The sequence below is a fragment of the Hibiscus syriacus genome, unplaced genomic scaffold (genome assembly GCF_006381635.1).
Source record: "Hibiscus syriacus cultivar Baekdansim isolate YM2019G1 unplaced genomic scaffold, ASM638163v2 tig00111016_pilon, whole genome shotgun sequence".
NCBI lineage: Eukaryota > Viridiplantae > Streptophyta > Magnoliopsida > Malvales > Malvaceae > Hibiscus > Hibiscus syriacus.
Window position 1 is genome coordinate 121,932 of NW_024062955.1, and position 23,119 is coordinate 145,050.

The 23,119-nt window shown below is 32.7% G+C and overlaps 3 protein-coding genes and 1 pseudogene across 3 annotated transcripts; 1 reads left to right on the forward strand and 3 right to left on the reverse strand.

The window, feature by feature from the left end:
* The first annotated feature begins 5,749 nt into the window (after positions 1-5,749).
* LOC120150197 (probable glutathione S-transferase parA) lies at positions 5,750-6,566 on the forward strand. The gene is made up of 2 exons (XM_039162893.1): positions 5,750-6,095; positions 6,170-6,566. Exons 1-2 carry the CDS (start codon positions 5,781-5,783, stop codon positions 6,509-6,511), a joined length of 657 nt encoding a protein of 218 aa, XP_039018824.1. The 5' UTR covers positions 5,750-5,780; the 3' UTR covers positions 6,512-6,566.
* A 3-nt stretch (positions 6,567-6,569) lies between these two features.
* On the reverse strand, positions 6,570-8,310 carry LOC120150194 (adenine nucleotide transporter BT1, chloroplastic/mitochondrial-like). Its single transcript, XM_039162891.1, has 3 exons — positions 7,539-8,310; positions 7,238-7,399; positions 6,570-7,144 (listed from the first exon to the last, which is right to left on the reverse strand). The coding sequence occupies exons 1-3, from the start codon at positions 8,097-8,099 to the stop codon at positions 6,674-6,676; spliced, it is 1,194 nt and encodes a 397-aa protein (XP_039018822.1). The 5' UTR covers positions 8,100-8,310; the 3' UTR covers positions 6,570-6,673.
* Positions 8,311-10,616: 2,306 nt separating this feature from the next.
* LOC120150196 lies at positions 10,617-13,713 on the reverse strand (annotated as a pseudogene).
* Positions 13,714-14,683: 970 nt separating this feature from the next.
* LOC120150173 (pentatricopeptide repeat-containing protein At3g57430, chloroplastic-like) lies at positions 14,684-17,582 on the reverse strand. Its single transcript, XM_039162878.1, has 2 exons — positions 14,802-17,582; positions 14,684-14,769 (listed from the first exon to the last, which is right to left on the reverse strand). Exon 1 carries the CDS (start codon positions 17,372-17,374, stop codon positions 14,807-14,809), a length of 2,568 nt encoding a protein of 855 aa, XP_039018809.1. The 5' UTR covers positions 17,375-17,582; the 3' UTR covers positions 14,684-14,769; positions 14,802-14,806.
* Between the last annotated feature and the right edge of the window lie 5,537 nt (positions 17,583-23,119).

Below are 23,119 nucleotides of genomic sequence, written 5' to 3' on the forward strand. Positions count from 1 at the left end.
AATGTTTAAAAAGTAACAAAACTATTGACATTGTATTTTTAAAAAATTTCAATGATGAAGTGATATTACCTTATGATGACACATCATCATCATTGTTAATTTTTAACGATGTGTGATCAAAATAAATCAAAATGTAACGATATGTATGATTTTAAAATAAAAAATAATTGAATGATCAAAACATAAAAAAAATCATGATATTTTTCATCTAGCTGCCTAAAATATTTTTGTCTAAATAAAACCTAAAATATATATATATATATTTTTCATCTAGGTTCATCAAAGTTAACACGTGATAAAAATACTTTAAATAACTCGATGAAAATATGATTTATTTTAAGTACCTACTTTGATAAAATTATTTTAAGTGTCTGTATGAAAAATGTTTACTTTTTATTTATTTTTGGTCACCTCGATTATAACCAGGGACATAGCCACGTAATGGGTGGGAGGGGCAATGACCTAACCTTTGATGGTAATTACCTTTTAAGTTATTGGTAGTTTTAAAATCATTATAATTAAGTTTTGTTCCTCAACAAATTTTTAGTATAATTACATTTTAAGACACTATTAGTTTTAAATTTAATGAAATTAAATATTGACCCCAATTTTTTTTTCTGATTTAATTATCTTTTAAGATTATTAAATTTAAAATTATTAAATTAAACGTTTAATCTCTTAATTTTTATAATTTAATTATTTTTAATTTTTTTATTTTAAAATTAAATAACTTAACTTTCATAGTTGAATCCTAACTCTATCCCCGATGGGACAAGGCCCTTCTAAAATCATCCAAATTTGAGCAATTCAATAGTGAAATGGACAGTTTTGGCAATTCACAAAAGTAAATCCACTGGCTATTGAAAATTTGTGTAGCCAGCAGTCGCTTTCGTCATGTTCGTCATCATCGATGAATCTCAAAACCCAAAGCCATGAAAATGAAATTAATAAAATAATACGATTTTTATGTGTTTCTCCATCACATGATACTTACACGTGTCTCTTTTTCAAATTATAAAACCAACACTTTGGTTTGTCCTCAAAATTTAAAATAAACAAGTGAAAAGACATTTATTTGGAACCCAAATTAGAAAAAGAAAAGAGGTATTTATTGACAATTTCCAACCATTAAAATCATTGTTGCCTGCCGTTGGATCACACGTGTCCAGTTGTCACTTATTGTGTTTGGGAACATCTAACAAGGAATTTCTGGAGGGAACTTTTGTTATCTCAAAGGTATAATGACTTTTTCTCAAACGTATAATAACTTTATAGTAAAATTTTATCTATTTAAATTTTATATAATTCATTACTTAAATAAATTCATAGTTTTTAAATATTTTTTACATTTTAAAATTACTTTTCATATTTTTTATTGGTACAGGTTATTGTTACGTACTGATATGGTATAAATGATTAAGGGGTATAAATAAGGATGGGCATGATACTCAAACTCAACGGTTTTGATTCGACCCAATTAGATGGATTGGATTTTTAAAAAAATGGATTTGAATCGAGTCCGATCGAGTTCTTTTAAAGGTTATATTTGGGTCTGATTAGATTCATGTTTAAGGTGAAAAATACACAACTGGACTCAAATCGACCCAAAAAAATATAATTTTATCTTATATTTAAGAAAAATTATAATAATACCTTCTAAATATTTTTTCAATTAAATTCATATTTTTATTGAATAAAAATAATATTTTTAAACAAATATATTATTTCTGTTCAGGTTGCGTTCGGATTGGGTTGATGGTGTATATTTTCAGGTCGGGTTGAATTAATCGAAAACTCGACCCATGTCAATCCCTAGGTACAAATGATTTGAAACTCAAGTAGACGAGATGAAAATAATTATAAATAATCCTTTTATTTTTATATAAAATATAAAATGTAATTTTATCGTTCGGCCTAAAAATTATGATCAAATAATAAAAATTACATTAGTTACCAAAGTGATTGTTGAAAATAAATCAAATAATTAAATTGTTTAAAACTTTGATAAACATATTACGGAAATCACATACATGTCAGAATTAAATATGATTGTCGAATCAATCTTACATCTAAATAATGTGAATAAGAAAGAAAGAAAAATGATAAACTGTAGAGATTAATGTATTATCTAAGTACAAACAAACACCAACATATAAACATATAATCATACAAAGCAATAAACTTAATTACTCGTCATTCGAACATCGTTAGAAGAGGTTTTCATAACCTTGCGTCTCCTTAGAGCCATACAGGATGTGAGTATTATCCTGCGAAGAAAAACATGAGCCCTTTGTAGAAGGACTTAAAACAAAAATTAAGATAGAAACTAATCTTCCAAAGAGTAGCTCGAGTTAATATCGAGTTCATTGTATGTACATCAATATTTATAACATGAGAATTATATTCCGTACTTTAATAAAGAAATAAAAAATTGAATAAATTTTTTTTAACAAAATTTATTACTTGACCACTAAAGAATTTATTTAGTGAAATTTTCTACAATTAAAAATAGTTATTTATTTCATAAAAGTTAACCAATAGAATCACAATTAAATTTGGATTAAATATTACAAATTAAAATTTTGGTTAATATACGGAACCTTTGTTCTTGCTTCCTTTCGCCCTCGAGAACCTGAACCTCGAGAAACTGTTGATGCAATGACTATTTTTCTAAGTATTTATAACACAAATACAAATAAATAACATCAAAATTATTTATGTAATTCGGATAAAAAACTTATAAAAATATTGTTTAAAGAAAGTTTTATTATATCAATATGATATTGTTATATATTCATTGATGACTTATGTAAATTATTAACTCTATATCATCTTTAAATATTCTTTTTACTTATTAATGTCTTTAAATAACTCATGTCCTACGAGCACAAAAGTATCATAATCTTTAAGCCAGTTACAATAGATAAATAAGACTTATGATAAGCCAACATAATCTATCAGAACAAAATTTGAGACTCGACTATCAAATTCAATTTGTTTGTTGATTCACAAGTGACCACAATAACAATGCCTAACGCTATCAACTAAAGTTACTCTAAAAATACTCTTCAACCATGAGTGAGGATCATTGGATCACCTTTTTTCACACATACTCTCGTATTTTCCTTATACCTTCATTCCATTCATAGAAAAATATTAGGTATAATATCAAAATTAGCCCCTCAACGTTTATCAAAATAGTTCTTTTATCTCTATATTATATTTTTTGGAGCATTTTGAGCCCCAATATTTTATTTTAGGGCAAAAATACTCTTAATATTTGACAAAATAATCACTTTGTTCCTTATTATTTTTTTGGGCATTTAAACCCTCAACATTTCATTTTTAGGTTAAAAATACTCTTATTTTGGAGTGTTAATCATGTGTTAATTAATAGTTTTCACTTATAGATGGAACTTTTTCCCTAAAGTAAAATGTTAGGGACCAAAATGTTTTTAAAAAGGTCAAAATGATCATTTTGATAAACATTATGGGCTATTTTTGGCATTATTCCAATATATTAACAAACTATCGTTTTTTCTTTTTTTATTGAAGTTTAATTCAAATTTGAATTAATAAAACATAATTAAATGTTGGGCAAACTACACATTTAATAGATAAACTATTACTTTTTTTTCATTTGGTACCTAAACTTATTTTTTTCAAAATCATACCTAACATTTAGTTTAAGTTTCAATTAGATACCATGTTGTTAAAAAAAATTAATAGAATTACTGATGTGATATTTTTTATTTTTTCAATGATGATGTGAAATTATCTTACGGTGACACGTTAACATCACATTTAAGTTTATAACGGTGGGGTACCAAATGAAACTTAAACTAAACGTTAGATATGATTTTAAACAAAAATAAAATTTAGATACCAAAATATTAGTTTATGCACTAAATGTATAGTTTACCCTTAAACGTTTAAGAATTAAATATACAAAAGGTGATCAATCTATGCTCTTTTTTCAGTTTAGTACCTAACGTTTATTTCGTTCCAGTTTGGTGTCTAACATTTTATTCCGTTACTCGAAATGGGAGCAGTGATGAGCCGTTAATTTCCTCCGTTAAGTGACACGTGTCATAATCTAATAATTTTAAAAAGTATATAAAATTAAAAAAAAATATTTTTAAAAAAGAGAAAACACATAAATTTTGAAAACCTTCATTTTAACCCCTAAACCCAAGCTGACTGCCACCCTTTGCCATCGACGAAGCTCCACCCGACCTCAACTCCACTCGGTGACCAAAACCCATATGAAATCGTGACTGATCAACGGCCAATCGACGGCGAATCAACATTTTTACCCGCGAAATCGACGGTCAATCGACGACAAATATGACAACTTATAATTAGGATGATGACAAGGACTATGTTGGCGGTGATGGTCGTGGCCAGAAAAGGCGACGACGGCGTGTTAGTGTTAAGATTTAGGGATTTTGAGGTTTTTTTGTAATTAAAAAAAGAATTTTTATAAATATAATAATATTTTTAATATTTTGTAAAAATATAAATTTCAAACTTACGAGATTGTGAAACGTGACACTTAACGGATAAAACTAACGGTCCGTCATGGCTGAAAAACTAGAACGAAATAAATATTATGCACTAAACTAAAAAAATAGACGGTACACCTTTTTGTATATTTAAGTTAATGTTTGAAGATCCAAACAATATTATTATACTTTTAAACGAGTGTTTCAATTTTGAATTCAATTTACCACCTACTACATGGACCCTTCTAACTAATTAATTAATATTATAATTTTGGATTAGAGTTGGTATTTTATCTTTATATACCTCACGTATTCCACTCTTGCAAGTTGCATCTTGACTGAATGCACCTCAGTCAAATATGCTACGCTATAGTTTATGTCTCTTCAATAATTTCCACACTATATCAACATTAAAGAAGCTTGCAGCCTTTGAACTAATGATTGTCAAATAAAGGATAAAATTTACCTCAAATCACTTTATTATTAGTTTAATTATAAATAGTTCATTAAATAAAAAAATTATAAATGGTTCATTTTAAAAAATTATAATTTAATCAATCAATCAATTAAAATATTATTATAAACAATACAATTGATTATCAAATATTACATAGAATAATAATATGACTTGATATAATAATAATTTTAATTTTCAAAACTCATACATTATATTAACTTAATCATAATTTAAAATTATTTAACAAATGTTAACTATTTATATTTAAATTTTTTATCAATTTAATATTTATTCGTTTAAATTGTTCGTTCTTCCTCCAAACTGTTACGTATTTTCTTGTTATTTTTTAATAGAATAATATTTTTTTATGCAAATAAAAGTCGTTAGTTTGATTAAAAAAGAAAAATCCAAAACTACAATGATAGTTTACAACTATACAAGGAATCAAACTGCTGAAAGACCATCGTCAATTATGAATCAGAGTCGAGCGTCGTGATAAAATTATCTCCGAACACAAATTACATATCCAAATTTGTCCTAGAATCCAAATCACGAAAATCAATATGATAACAAATAAATGTCATCTTAATCAATCAATCGGATAACAAATAAACGTTGTAACAGAGAAAACTCATTTATAATAGAATGAATAGTAGAATGATTTAGAATGTATTTTACCCCAAAAAAATATATTAAAAGAACCTAAAATGTGAAAATTTAGTCAGTAGAAAATAAGTAAGCGATGACATCATTGCTGCCCTCAACAATTATAAATTGGCCTTAACCTCCTCCCATCAACTGCACGAAGAAGATAAGAAATGGCGGATGAAGTGGTTCTTCTTGATTTTTGGGCAAGCCCTTTCGCCATGAGAGCTAAATTAGCCCTCTTGGAGAAGGGGATAAAGCACGAGTGCAAGCCACAAGACTTGCTCAACAAGGGTCCCCTGCTCCTACAAACCAACCCAGTTCACAAAAAGATCCCTGTGCTGATTCATAATGGAAAATCCATTTGTGAATCCCTCATCATCGTCCGGTATATCGACGAAGTCTGGAATCACGTATCGCCACTTCTTCCTTCCGATCCTTATCAACGATCACAAGCCTTGTTCTGGGCGGATTATGTCGAAAAATACGTGAGTACTTCGATATTTATTTTTTTTATGTTTACTAGGACGCATTGTGATTTTGGTGGTTGCACTGGCTACAGATATATGACCTTGGCAAGAGGGTATATATAGGACAAGAGGACCAAGTGGAAGTGAAGGAGAAGCTGATTCAATGCTTGAAGACATTGGAAACTGAGCTCGGAGACAAGCTCCACTTCGGGGGTGATAGCATCGGATTCGTCGATGTGGCTCTTCTGCCCTTCACCAGCTGGTTTTACACTTACGAGACGAGCGGAAACTTTAGCATACAGGAAAGCTGCCCCAAGCTTATTGCATGGGTCCAAAGATGCCAAGAGAAACCGAGTGTTTCAATGGCCCTGCCTCATCCTCACAAGATTTATGATTTCTATTTGCAGTTCAAGAAAGAGCTCGGAGTAAAGTGATTATATGTAACAGAAACACTGTTATCACTAGAATAAAACAAATCAATTACTCTCCTATGTATGTATATGTATGTATATAGATATAATTGCACCACAAGATGCTAAAAATCTAAAAGTACTGACCCCCTTGTTCGAAGGATTCCGACTTTTTGAGCATATCGATCATGGAGTTTCTTCTTTCTCCTCTGCTAATATCCTCTTGCATGCCTCATAGCACATGAATGAAATCCCAGCTGCAGGGACCAGTTTCATACAGCTTGGACCCAAGCCTCTATAAAGCCCCGCGATTCCCTCTTTCTCGACTATGCTCGTCAAAGCTTCGATCATGTTGCGGCAATGTCTTCCGTTAATAGCGCCGGCCTGCATCTGCTTCCGAGCTACCTCGAGCGGGAAAGTTGCGGTACTCGAGATTGCACCGGCTGCTGATCCTATTAAGAGGGTCATAACATTCCCAATTTCCTCGTTCTTAAAAGCTTTCTTATATGCGTTCCTTAATGTATCATAAGCAAAATAATTAGAGGCAGCATACGGAACCACTCCGATCAGACTCGGAATAAGGCCTCTGTATAGTCCTCCAGTGCCTTCCGCTTGAACGACTTTTACGATGGCGTCGAGTAGATTCTTGTAATCTTCCTGCAACCAAAGCAAAGGTATAACTGGTAAAGATACTTCACATGAAGAAATTAAGCTCATTAGTTATTTTCTTCCCCCAAAGTTCATGCTTACATTGACGGTTAAACGAGTTTTCAGCAACTCCAGAGGGTATGTCAACAAAGTCGAGCAAACTCCGCCAGCGGCACCAGCAATGAATGATGCAGGAAGAGGGAGTTTCGGCTGTTCCCCACGTTCAGGTGTCAACCTTTTTTTAACCGTCTCGTATGCGAATAACTGCGAAAAACAATTTGATACAAGGCAAGAGATCAGCGTTCATACACAGACACAATAGCAGTACAAGCAATTCAGTGTCATGGTGAACAATTTTAACAGAGTCTTTAAGCATAAAAATGAAAGTGGCTAAACCACAGACCTCAATAGCCTTGCTCGGAGCCACTCGAATGACATTGACAAAATTGCCTCTAAACAAGCCTTTCCATCCCTCGGTCATGGTGATCTTATCAAACACTTCTGCCATAGAATTCCCAGAATTCCCCACCATCAAATGCGTTTTTATGGTCTCCAATGGTGCCACAGCAGTCCTTGAAACCGCACCGGCAACTGCTCCACTCAGTAGCCGCCTTAATGACTCATTCTCAACCTTAATCCTCAACTTAAACCCACTCTTATTCTTCTTCTTCTTCTCCTTCCTTTCCTCCACCAACCTCTCAGCAATTTCAAGTTCATAATCCAACACCAGATGTGGAACAAATTGTGCATGGAGACTTGCATAATGAAGCTTTGCAGTGCTCTCAAGAGGAATAGGAGGTTTTGGTGAGATAACAAACCCCATCCCAGCTTGGTTAACACTTGCAAAACACCCTCGTGGTTTGAAAGAAACTTTTTTCTGTGAAAAACAACATTCGATCTTTATACCAGAACCGATAAAAATAATATCTTTGTTGCCAAGAACTGGTGAACTGTGTTCAGCCATTTTAGTCTTTAGCTTCAAAGTTCAAAGAAAGTAACCGCCTTTCTCGTTCTGAAACACTGATATTAAAGGAAGAAAATTCTGAGGAAAAGAAGAAAGAAGAGGTGAATGAACAACGGGTAATTTGAATTCTCTCCTCTCTTCTTCTCTATGTGTTCCTCCAATGGCGAAAATGGAGGAGAGGAGAAGAAAGAGAGATCTGTACTGTGGCTATGGTGGCTGGTGATGAATGAAGACTAAAGAGGCAGTGTGGACCGAAACTTTTGTTGGCTGTAAAAAGGCAAGTTCCTTTGCTGCAAGTGGAAAAGAACGGACGGTCACAATTTCACGAGGGTTGGCAGTTGTTCAACCTCAATGTTGGAACGAAAATATCTGTATGAAAAGTATTATTATACCAAATACGTAGAATAGAAGAAGAAAGTTTAAATCTGAATTGAGTTATTTAAATAGCTATTTTCTAAGATAAAATAAATGAAGTACGATGGTAAAATAATTTTTAATTTTTGTAAAAATGATTATTTTATTATTTATTTTTTATTTGGGTAATTTTAACTCTTAACATTTTAAATTTTAATTAAAATATATCATTTTAAATAAAAATAATTAGTTGATTCAATACATATAATTGATATGTTATTTTTATATATATTCAATTACTGACATGACATATATCACATTATTATTTTAAGTGATATGATATATATCACATAATCGTTTTAAATGATATACATATCATATCATAATTTCAATTTGAAAATATAACGTGAACAATATATATTGACTGTTAAACAACCTCAATTATTAAAATTTATTTTATTAATTTTAAAAAATACTCTTCTATTGAAAAAAAAATCTTTTTGATATTAAATCAACGAAGCATGAATCAAACAATCTCAATAATTAAAAAGATGATGATTATTTTTAAAAATCTTTGATTCGAGCACGATATTGCAGAGGTGTTTGAACGTTTATTGTCAAATGACTAATAAATTTTCAAACAAATATTATCTTCTAATCACCCTATACTAATAAAAAAAATCAACAATAATTTTCCTTCACTTTTCATATTTTTCCTACCAAGTATAGTTTATTCTCTCATATTTCCATTCATTCATTCATTTCATTTTCATTCTTTCTAATGAAAATTTTTATCACCAATCGTTTATAAGACGTAATTCGAAAATGAGTTGTAATTTGTCTATATTCTACATAGATTATGAGAAGAGGAGATGCTGCGTTTGGTTGCCACAAGATTTAGATAATCTTTATACTTTACCTCAGGAGGGGACTTCTAAAATCTTTTCAGCCTTATCTTTTATATCTGGGCGTACCGGTGGAAAATTCAGTGTAGCTCGCCGTTGAATGCGGCTGCAGCATCACCGTCGTATTGAAACCGACCTATTTCTCAAAGTTACAACCAGGCCCTACCAAGTTTCAAACAAACAAACATTTCGAGTTGAATGCAGTTGCAGCTTTAGTTTTAAAAGTCGCAAGACACACCGAGGTGCAAAGGATCTCCGGAGTCTAGGCGTAGGGCGAAGGCACACGCCTTTCATAAGCGAGACACGCTTCTATACTAGAAAAATCTATCAATCAATTATATAACATATTTTATACTCGAAACAAAAAATGATGATTAATATAAGTACTCAATATTAATAACATAATCATCTGATAAATGTTCAAAATAATATAAATTAAATTCAACAAAATATAGGTAAAAGATAATATATTAAGTAGTAATTACAGTATAATTTGGGAAAAGATAATGTAATAAATAGTAGATTAGGAAAAGAAGATAATAATACTATTAGTTATTGTTATATATGGGGAAAAGATAATATATTAAATAGCATATTGGGAAAAGAAGATGAGATTAATACTATTATTTATTACTATACTTGTATAAGATGGAAAAAGAGTGCATTAAATGTTTATAATTCACTCAACTTGGCTATAATATATAGCCGGCTGGCAGAACTCTTCTCTGCTTCCCCCTTTTTTTTTTCATTTCTTAGGGAAAATTGGTTGGCAGAAATGAACAAAAACAAAGAAAAAAACAGTGTGTGTGTGTGTGAGACGGAGAAGAGAGATGACCTGGTGGTTGACAGCCGGTGACTGGCAGCTGCAACGGCGGCGTGGTAGCTGCGCTGTGGTGACGGGGGAGGCAGGGGACTGACTTTTTAAATTAATTTTTCCCCTCCCCCAAAGGCGCAGAAGCGCCTGCGCCTGAGCTATCTGGAAAAGCGCGCACCCGCCGTTCACTGCCTTGCCTGAGCCACCGGAGGGGATTTTTTCGGCGCCCACCTGCGCCTGGCGCCTTAGGCGCTCCTTTTAAAACTAAGGTTGCAGCATCACCGCTGTTATCAAAACTAACTTATTTCCTAAACTTACAGCCAAGCCCTACCAAGTTTCGAACATACATTTCGAATTGGACCGGGAACCTGGACCTTGAACTGATTCAATAAGCGGAGCACAGTTAATGTAAAGACTTAAACCTGTTCTTGATACAAATAATTCTATAGTTCTTCTAGTAAATAAAATTTTGACAGAATCTAACCCAAATCTCTACAAGCTTACCAAAATGTTCCAACAACTAATAATATTACTTTGCCTTCCCTTTCTTCGATGGCCCGGAGCCTTTCTTTGCAGCCTTCTTATGAAGTTGCTTTTTCGGTTTCAACTTGTTCGAGGTCGATGATGACTTCCCTTCTTGATTCTTTCGACTCCTAGCTTTCTTCTCTTTTTTCACATTATACATTGTAACAGCCTGATTTCAGGGGTGAAAAAAAAAACTATGGTTCAGATTATATCAACAAATTTACCAAGAGGTGCGACCAAACTGCATGGTTCGAACTTACCTTGTCGACGTTGAGTATCTCATGGGAATGCTTAGAGATTAGCTTGTTTATGACATTCTCGGTTTGCTCCTTCTCTCGTGAGCCTATCCCTGATCCTTCAACGACTGGTAAGAACTGAAGAGAAGCAGAGGAAATATCGTAGCATGCCATTATAATTTAAGAGGAAGTTTTTAGATTGAAACATAGGCCAAGATGTCCAAGAGTTCGAACCTTGCAATGCTTTCCTTGGTTTTTAGCAGGCTTTTCTCCGGGCAACTTCCTATCGAATTTCCTGCCACTGGCCGTTGATGTAGCAGCCATCCCAGCTACGTCCCCAATTCATCTTTAGTAACTTTCTTAGGTGGAGCCTGGGTTCCTGTTATGGGCAGAGCCGTTGCAGCAAGCTGAACAATCCTGCAGCGAAACCATTTAAAGTTAAATCAACTTAACGGAAAGATAACAAATCGCCAAAAGCTTTAAACCAGCAACACGAAAAGAAAGCAAGGATTCTGGCAACAAAAAAATGTGTATCCTCTCAGAAGTTACAAGAAGTGCGCGACGAGCTTTAAAACTCAATCAAATATCTAGTTTATTAAATGCAAGCTGATATAACGTGTCAGATATCTTCTCATGAAGAACTAGAGCAGTTTGGACTAAAATTTGTGCTTACAGAAAAGAAATCGAAGTTAACTTCCGGCAACACATTGATACCTATAACAAATCCCTATACACATCATGGTCTGTAAAATCGTAGGCTTAGCCTTGCACTGGTAAAACAATTCGGATATTAAGGAATAAGGGAATGCTGGCCAAGAATGGGAATTACAGGCAGAAGGACTAATAATGTTACATGAAGAATAAGATAAGAAGTGGCTTACTTATACGAAATCGGAGAGGTAAAATTTCTACTTCTAAATAACAATGACAATTTCTACATATATATAAGGGATGTGGGCAAAGACCTCGGCAAAGCACCAAGTTTTGCAGCTTGCTTCAAGTTCTGGAGGCAATTCTTCTCTTGCTTCTCGACTCGTTTCTTCTTATCATCTTGTCTTTTAGCAAATGGGTCCATTTCTGGCTCTGCAAAAAGCAAAAATCATGGTCAACTAGAATCAAACACATCCACTATTTCCTCTTGGATACTGGTAAACTTACAAAGCAAAGAATAGTAGTAGTAATTAAAAAGTCAAATATAGGTAACATTCTTCTCTAAGGCAACAATCAAACAGATACTCACCATCAGTCATCTTGGCCTCGATGATGGGTACGTCTTTATCATCATTGACATGATCATAACCAAAGCGAGGCTTCCATGTACCAGTCTGCTCATCCCAAACAACTTTGTCCTTCTTACGCTTCTTTATACGTACAAGATATTTCAAAAAAAAAAAAGAACAAAGCAAAAGTAGAGAACCTTCAGACAATGAAAAATTATGTTTCACTCCAAACAAGCCATAGAAGTTTTAGATGATAGGTAAAATGATTTACCTTTCTTTTTAGCAAACTCCTCCCATTTCGTAGGAGGTTTAGGCTTTGGAAGCTGAAAACACAACCAAACAAAGCTGTTCAGTTCTCATGGCATGTTATCAACTAGATATGCGAGAAAGCAAATTGTTGTACCCCGCTAATAGACCCTCCACATATCAGCTCCATAATAAAGGATTTCCAAAGTACTTCGAAGCATCTCCGAATCTCTGCCACCTAGGGACCTCCGGAAGACATAAAAGGATGTCTCCAGAGGAAGGATCTTGAAGATCTAAATTTTGGGAAGCCATAACATATTGATATCGCCTCTGACAGCTCATGTGACCTACAAGAACCAAATCCACCGTCACCTAAATGTATTCATTTAGCATGCCAACCTACGAGCAGCTATTATGACCCTACTACTAGCACGTGCACTAAAGACACTATAAAACCTCTCAATCATGATCGAGAGACGGAATGTAACCTCAATAGCCGATTAATGAAGACAAAGCTCATTGACACTGGCCAATGGCCGATTCTCATCGCTACGACTCTCGGGATGTATCGTCATTAGCCGCCATAACCCATTTGATCCCATAAACACAAATATTCTGATTCGTTTGCTAGAAGACGCTAGTCTAAAAGGAATCCAAGTAAAAAGCATTGCTTATTTCACTAGCATAATACTATGATTAAATAAAAGGCCAGGCTCACATGCTTAACAAGGGGTCCAGAGAAGTTTTGTTGTTGGAAGAGGCAGCTTAACAAGGGGTCCATCAACATCTTCAGTTGAAGGCAAATTAAAAAGAGTATCTGCAACTGCTTGAACTAACTTGGTACCCTCATCTAAACATTCCTTAACTAGTTCATCCCTACAAAAGATCAAGCAACACACAAAATTTCAATTATCTACGGATCAAATAAGCAAATATACAAAGGGCAGTCCAGAAAAGACTAACTTAACCAAGTTTGAAGGAAACGCGTATGGATTAAATTAACAGCTTCAACTCTCCTTCGCCCCTGGAAATTTCTCATGATTCCAATAAAAACATACCCAAAAGAGAAAAACGAAAAACAAAAAAAAGAAGTAACAGAACAACCCAGAAATCAAAATAAAGGAGCTTCTTTGAGGTAAATTACTACCCAAAAAAAAGAGTGAACCTCGAAGTGGGGAGGGAAAGGAAGATGTGAAAAGGGTTAAAAGCTAGGAGATTTCCGACGTCAACTTCAAAGGGCTTCTGGCTCTCCATCTCCATCTTCGTTTTGCTTTGCTATTTGGTGCTGGCTGCTAAGCTAAAAGCTCAGCTTCTTAAAACATAACAAAGCCAACTGAGGAATGGAGTTTTTACGTTTATAAAAATGGGTTTTATGTAGAGTTGGTAAAATAGACCCGGGTCTGAACTCTGAAGTCCGCTATTGTCTCTATCTAAATTGGAATGGATTCATGTTTAAAAAATAACTTAAGTATAGTTACATTATAATTTAGTCCGAAAAATCTGAGTTCAAGAAAATTCAAGTTCAAGACACTGAGTCTGAGATTAGACTCAATTTTAAATTAGATCCGATTCAAAATCTTAAAAAAAATTAAATTAAATTTGTAACTGAAAAAGTATTCATTAACATATTCAACTAGATTGCTTTTACATGCTTCAATAATTTTTAATATTGTTACTATTTTAACGGTATGACTGTTGTATTTCATATTCTATTTATATGGATCAGGTGTACCAAGTTTCAAATAAATTTGTAGTGTATAACTATTTGATTTATAAAAAAAAATCAATTGTTAAATATATATTAATATAGACATTATTGTGGATCAATACGATTGAATTATCCTATTCATATAAAAATTTGCATGCATAAAAAATATAGTTGTATTATTAAATTCAACGATCGGATTGTTAGAATATTAATAGTTTATTATTAAAGTGTGTAAAATTACTTTATTTTATACTAATGTGAGTGAATCTCTCCAACACAGAGAAATATACATTATAATATTAATAATAATTCAAGTATGCAAAACTTGTATACATATGGTGATAGCATAAGTTGAACCCACTGAACGATTTCAATAATAAAAGGTGGTGTTCTCTCTAAATATTATGAGTTCGAGCAATTACGTTTTATAGGGTGTATACACATGGTAATCACCTCGCGGTGATTTTTCTTGTTGCAGACATTAGCATGCATAGTGTTTTTGTGTTAATGACTGATAATTTATTGTTCTTTGTTCTTGCCAACAATGATTCAACTTAACCGTTTTCTCCCATGTTGAAAACCTGAGAGCCTTTGAATGGACAAAATATGTCAGAAAAGGTATATTTGTAGATAGTGTACAGCCTCAGAGAAATATTTCTCTTGAGAGCAAAAGTGACCTTGGGGGATGGGGGATCATTTTCACCAATAATCCCCACATGAACATCTTCCGTTCCTAAATTGATGGAATCTCCTCACATCTCTTAGTATAATTTCCCTATTTGTTATAATTGAGATATATTTAGCAGCCTCATGGCAATCGTTACACACTCTAAGGTTCTTTGCAACTCTAATGGTGGTACCTGGAGGGGTGTTGAGAATGCCAAAAGCTATTGCCAGTTTCTCACTATGCCCACAAAGCAAAGTTTCTTTCTCCTCCTCATCAACATTATGTAGTACACAAGAAGTATCAGGCATATACCCTTCCTTTCTCATCTTTTCTGAGAGGGTTTCGAGAAATCCATATAGTTGTCCGCTTTGTGGGTGTGATGCGTCACCGGCTATAAACTTATGAACCTCGTCATCTAACTCAATCCAGCTACACCCTGGTTCTTTCCTTACACCCATTTCTTTCATCTTTTTCCGAATCTCCGTTGCCTTGCCCCATAGTTGAGCAGATGAGTATATATTGGAGAGTAAAACATAGTGGCTTGCCACATCGGGTTCTAGGCGGAAGAGATTCCTAGCTGCAATTTCCCCGATTTCGACTTTTTGGTGGATCCGACAGGATCCAAGCAAACTGCTCCAAGCGCTAGTCTTGTCCAATTCAGAAGGCATGTCATTGATCAATTGATATGCTTCCTCAACTTGACCTGCTCGACCAAGCATATCCACAATGCAAGCATAGTGATCCGGTGTAGGTTTGACCCCATGCTCACCCTTCATCTTATAAAACAAGTTTAAGCCTTCGGTTACCATCCCTGAGTGACTACATGCTGCAAATACAGCGATAAAAGTTACGTTATTAGGCTTGACTTCCTTGACCATACGGTTGAACAACTCCAAGGCTTCTTCTCCCTTGCCATGCATGCCATAGGCCATGATCATGACATTCCAGGTAATTACATTTCGAGAGGGAATAATATCAAACACTTCTCTAGATATGTTCAAGCAGCCACATTTTGCGTACATGTCAACCAATGCACTTCCGACCCCGACATCTGATGCCAAAATGTTTCTTACTGCATAAGCATGGATCTCTTTTCCCTTTTCTAATGCGACCAGGGTGGCACAACCAGGAAGGACTGTCATAAGAGTTATGGAATTAGGTTTAAGAAGAATTCTTTTCTCATACTCATAAGAACTTCCATTCTTCTCTTGTTCAACTCTTTGCATTTCATGCAGCAGAAGAAGTGCACTATCATGTTGCCCACAAAAAACATAACCGGCTATCATTGTATTCCAAGACACTATATCTCGAACATCCATGCTGTCAAATATAGCCTTTGAAATTTTTATCTTCCCCATTCTAGAGTACAAATCCATAAGTGCATTTTGCACATAGTGATCGGTTCCCAAACCTCTCTTTAGAACATATCCATGAATTCCAAGTTTGTGAACAAATGCCTCACTGCGCACACATGCAGGCACAATGCTGGCCATTGTGGTAGCATTGGGACAGAGACCCGCAGCTGCTTCCATTTCAATGAAAAGCGTCAAGGCTTCCTCATCATGCTCGTTTTGTGCATACCCAGTGATCATAGCATTCCAAAGAGCGATTGATTTCTCCATGGCGGAGTTAAAAACTCGACGACCACTTTGAACTTTTCTGCAATTGCAGTACATATCAACCAAAGCACTAGCAACAAAAGAATTGTTGATCAGAATATAATGTCTCAAGGCATACGCATGAAGCTGTTTCCCGATTTCCAAGAGCTCCAAGTGTGAGCAAGCAGGAAGCACACTTGCAATTGTGACACCATCAGGTTCGATACCTTGAACTACCATGCCGCGTAACATCAGTAGTGCTTCTACAAACATATCACTTTGGGATAAGGAGCTCAACATGGTGTTCCAAGTTACTAAGTCACGATCCTCGAACAACACGAATAACAACTTGGCGTCATCGAGGTGTCCTAGTTTCGAGTACATAGCCATCAATGCGTTATTAGTAAATGTCTTGATATCGTCCATTCTCAAGCTGAATCCATGAAGCTGCTTTCCTAGACGTAACCCATGATGCCTGGGCAAATTTGAACAAGCATGTGCAATGCTGACCAACGTAAACGAGCTAGGCTCCACGTTATCCAACAGCATTAACCTGAATGCTTCTAATGCAGTCTCCCAGTCGTCAACCCGACACAACGCAGAGATGAAGGAGTTCCAAGAAACGGTATCTCTCTGGGTAATTCTATCAAACACCTTGTAGACATCCCAAATGTCCCCACATTTACCATAGGCATTGAGCAGGGAATTGGCGACAGGGACGGAGGACGCTCCGTATCCGAATTTAAGAACGTGAGCGTGAACCTGCTTTGCCAAGGCCACGTTTTGAAGAGCCGCAACGGCCTTGAGGATAGCGGGGAAAGCAAAGTGATCAGGTGGGACGCCGGAGGCAGTCATGTTTACGTAAGTTGAAATGGCTTGATGGAACTGGTTGGACTGGATATCGGCTCTGAGAGATTGGGTCCATGAATCCCGAGAAAGGGTTGTAGTGGGGATGGATTGGTGGGTTGGAGCAGCAGATACATAGAGTAAAGGAGATGACATTTCTGAATACAAAGATGTGGTTTTTACCTTCTTATTCTTCAATAAACAAATAGTAAGAGAATGAACATTTTACGAGCTCTGACTACATTCATCCAATACAGAAATTCCTTCCTCTTTGGTAAAGAGATTGAAATGATGTTAACTTGTCGTTCAAACTGGAAATAGAAGCAGTTCCAGGATAGAGATGAGAAGAAATGGAAATCACCAAAGCAAAAGCTAAAAGTTGTGGCTCAGCATCAGCAACGTCGTGGGGGAAATGGAACTGCTAAATCCCACACGCTGGAACACCAAAAAAGCCCAACCAAAATCCCACGCCGAAGTCCATGCCTAGGGATGGTAAATGGGCGGGTCGGGTGCGGATACCCCTCCCCATCCCCATATCCACCTAATATTTTTTTAATCTATCAACCGCCTACCACCCATGATGGGTACAAATTTTCAAATCCACACCCGCCCACGCATGTATATTTTCAAATCCATACCCACACCCACTACCCACTAACGACATACCCATCTAGACCCGCCTGACAGCAAACTAATGGGATGTTGGAGTTGGTTCTCAGACAGTTCGTGATGGGGTAGCAGCGCATGCTTCAATTTGTCAGAGGAGTAGCTCTACGAATGTTATGGAGACAGATTGTAGGGAGCATGTAGTCGCAGAGCTGGATTGTTGTGTTGCTTTCGATGTTAATGCTTATAGTGCGCCTAATATGGGTTTTGAGGGGCTAAAGAACATGGAAACTGCTGCTTTTGATGTTAATGTTTATAGTACGGCTAATTTGTGTTTGGATGGACAACATGGGCTAAAGAACATGGAAAGTGACGTGGTTAGTGTGATTATGGGTTTAATCAAAGAGCCGAATATTTCCCTAATTAAAGACCAGATTAAAGACTAAATATCTTTAATATTTTGGATAAATTATATGTTATATATTATACAATATTAAAATTTATAAATTAGTCTCTAAAATTATACCTAAATTTATAATGATCCAAAATTTAATAGATATTTATGTGGGGCGGGCGGATGCGGGGTGGGCGGATGCGGGGCGGGTAATGTCTCAAACCCATTACCCGCCCACCATCCACGACGGGTACTACTTTATAAATCCACACCCGCCCACTACCCGCTAAAATTATACCCATCCCTGCTCCAATTAGAACGAATACGATACGAAATCCACGAAACTGTACCCGTTTGCCATCTCTATCCATGCCTGTGCTTCTATTGATTTACTAGACGTTGGTTATGGTTTTACCCAACAAATTGGCAGCTCAAGTCCATACTTGTAGACTAATTTTTTGGGATAAAAGACACCAATCAAACTTGATTATAAGCGGCCGTTTTGTTAAATCATTCTATTATTAAAGATTATAAAGTCATCATTTAATTATAGGATGTTGTTTTGTTTAGTCTATCGACTATTAAAAGTTATAAACGGTCATCCGATTATTCATATATTCAAAACTCATCATTTTCTATCAAAAAACTAACGACCGTCTAAAATGAACGTTAACATATTGATTGAGATATGATAAAATCATATTTTAATGATATCTACATGTACCTTTGTTTCTTTCAAGCACTGACTCAAAGACATAATGTTTTAAGAACTAGCTCGACGACATAATGTAAACGAAGAGTCGATCCACATAATATATCTTAAATAGCTTTGGGATCGGATTTTATCATATCACAATCAACATGTTAACTTCCAACTTAGACGACCATAAATTCTTTAACGAAAAATGATAATTTTAGAATATATGAAAAGTCGGGTGATAATTTTGTAACTTTTAATAGTAGAATGACTCAATAAAATAGTATCAAGTAATATGACATCATTTTATAACTTTTAATAGTTAATTGACTCAATAAATCAACATTCTATAATCGGGAGACATTTTTGTACTTTACCCTATTTTATTGTATAATTCATACACTTAACAAAAATAAATTAAGAAAAATGTAAAAGCAAACATATATTTATATTGATGTAAATATGCACATCTCCTAATATCTTGATACATAAAAATAGATACATACATATATACACCAATATAAATATTTTTATATTTTTAAAGAAATAAATAATAATAATATATTAAATTATTTGTTTAATTTTTTTACAAAAGAATATATAATATAAAATAAAATAATAGAAAAATTATATTTTTATGAACTTTTATGTGAACAGTTTCACTTTATTTTTGAAGATTCAACTTGTTAACAATAAAATATATTTAAAAAATAATTTGATAATATATATATATATATTCTTATGTTATATTATTCTAATCAAACACGATAATTTTCTATTCCTATTAAACAAACAAAATGAGATAATATAATGTTTTCAATAATTATATTAAATAATACTATATTTCGGTAATTTTAATCAAACGACTCATAGATTGAGAAGGCAATGGCTTGAGGTAATGGAAGGAAAGGAGAGTTGTTTTTTTAGTTGTCCTTCCGATTCCAAGATAAATAAATAAAAATTAGATTAAAAACAAACAAAGGAAAATAGAAAACGATGTGAAATAAAGAAAAAAAATAGAGAAATTTAAAAAATTTAATATTTATTATGTATCATAGTAGTAATTATTTTGAGGTAAGTTGGTGCAAGTACACTCTAAATTTGATTGTGTCTCGATTTTTAATTTATCCTTCATATATTTATCGAATTTTTTAAAAAATAAGTCCACCTCATAATATCAAATCAAAATTTATTAAATTTAAATAATATTATTATCTTTATTTTTTCTTAATATAACAATTATGTTGTATTATATTTATAAATTTATATTTGATTAACCGTTAATGCATAAGTCTATACATCACTAATCGATCATAATTCAAAGTAACTATATTTGGTCGATTAGTTGAGCTATTTATTTTTATTCTCTCATAATTTCTTAGATAATACGTTTTAGACTCATTAAAAAAACTTTTCATTCTCGTAGAATCCAGTTTATTAATGAATGAATCTCAAACATTATCAATGAATTATAACAATAAATCTTATTAATTAACAAATATAAATTAATTTATGATTTATAGATAAATACTTATAAATCTATTAAAATTAATTAAATTCATGATAGACATTTTCTTCTAGAAAATTCAGAATTTGGTGATCATCACCACCGGGATAAGCTTCCCCAAATTGCTTTCCTCTTCTTTGGAGATAAGCTCTCTGTCATTTCCAAACGCACATTCAACCAAAAAAAACAAATCCAGTTGGCGCCAACAACAACGATATTGTTTTACTAAAATATATATATATATATATATATATATATATAAACAGCTAATTTTTAAAAAAAAATAAAGATAGAAGATTTATAATCACAATAATAAACTAAATACATAATAAGTATTTTTTATAATCATTAACATAAGAAAACTAATAACTTAAGATTACATAAAATCATACGAGGAAAAAGTTTAAAAAACCTTAAAATAAATAAACTCGAACAAAAGGTAGCGAACAAATCTGATTGCATCAAAAAATAAATCATAAAAAGAGATCAAGTTATTAAAAGACCACCGACAAACTGTAAATTAGAATCGAGTGACGTAAAAAAGCTGTCCACAAATGCAAATCGTGCATCTAAACTAATGTGAGTATCCAAAATATGGAAGATCAACAAAAAAACAAATAAACATATTTTGATCAGTCGTGACAATGTCAAATCCAACCCTGAGAAAAATAATAAAAAAATAACAGTCAAATTATAAAAAAATATGCCATAAAGACATAAAAATATATTATAAAGATATGATTATTAAAAATAAAAAGATAATAAATATCAACAGACGACGATCAATATAAAAATTAACGACGGTTAAAAAAACTACTAAAAGAATTTTTAAATTTAAAATCAATATTCATGTCAATATTTTTATTCTTGAAGAAATAAATCTATTTATATAATATAAACTTTTTAAATTCTTTTGCAATTATTATATGAGTAAAAATACAACTTAGATTAATAACAAAAAATAGAAGATATTTACTGTTAAGAAAATAAAGAAATAATTTGAATAGTCTATTTTCACACAAACGATTTTAAAAGATTTAAAATTAAAAATTTTACATCAAATATGAATGTATCCTAATTTATTTTTAAGTAATAATTTTATATTTGTTTTTATCAAAGTGTTAATTATAATGATGAGACATATTATACATTTAAAAATAGAATGTGAGTTCAAATCTTAAAGATGAGATAAATATTCTCAGATCTTATACATAAACAATTTATATATTATTATATATATCCACAAACTTTAATGAGCAAATCCCATTAAAATAATCCGGTCCAAAGCTGTGTGCATGGGGGAATAATGTTATAATAAGCCACGGGAAGCTTCTAATCAGCATTAAAGATGGTTCTGATTTGGTACTTTAGATATAACCTTTAGCTGTGTTTGGTTGGGAGAATGTGATATTTTTATGAGAATATAATTTATATTCTTCCGTTTGGTTGGCCGGGAATGTCATTCCCGGTAATCTTATATTACCAATAGAGGATTTTTTTAGGTATATTACCGGTAATGTCATTACCTCCATTTCCTTAGGTATTGTTAGATTACCAACGTTTTGGACTAAAATACCCTTAATTTATTTTTATTTTCAAAAATATTCTTATTCTGTCATTGAATAATAAAAATTCTACGAAAGTTAAATTACAAATTTATCCTTAAACTATTTTAAATTTACAAAAAAAAAATCTATAATTAAAATTTTATATGAAGTTCATGGGTTAAAATAAAATTTTACCCTTTCATTAAACCTTTTTATATTTTTAATTTTATAAAAAAATTATATAAATTTTATGAATTTAAATTTTTAAAAGAAAATATATAAATATTTTCCAACTTGTTAAAAAAACAAATATATAATAAGGATAATTTGGTCAAATATACATTCCAATAATCTTTTATTCCTTTAACCAAACACGATAATCTTACATTCATGCTAAACCAATCAAACACAAAAAAATAACATTTCCAGTAATCCTATTCACTGGTAATCTTTTATTCTCATTAGTAATCTTATATTCCGTGAACCAAACGCACCCTTTATAAATTAGAAGGAAAAAAAAAACCAAGCACATCCTTGTACTCTTTTAGTTTCTCCACACAATATTTTGATGGTTTTATCATTTCTTATTAAAATTATGAATAAAATACATAAATGGTCTCTAATTGTAAGATATTGTTTTATTATGCTTATCGATTATTAAATATTATAAAATGATCATTTGATTATAGAGTGTTGCTTTGTTGAGTCCCCGACTATACATATATTGCAAACTCATATTTTTTTGTTAAAAGATTAACGACAGTATGAGTTTGACGCTAACCTATTAACTGAGATATGATAAAATTTGATCCCAGAATCTTAAGCGACTATCATATCTCAGTCAACATGTTAACGTCCAGCTCAGATGATCGAATTATTTTTATCAAACATGATGAATTTGGAATATATAAATAATCACATGACTATTTTATAATTTTTAATAGTCACTATAGTGGAGGGCTATTTGTGTATTTTACCCTAGAATTATACACAAGAATGTTGGTCGAATTTTATATTAGAGAGTGTAGTTTTAAGAACTTATATTAGAAATCTTCATTATTTGATTATTTTTACGGACAGAAAAAATATAAATATTTAGAACACTAAAAATACAAATAAAAAATATTATATGTATTTTAAAATCCAATAT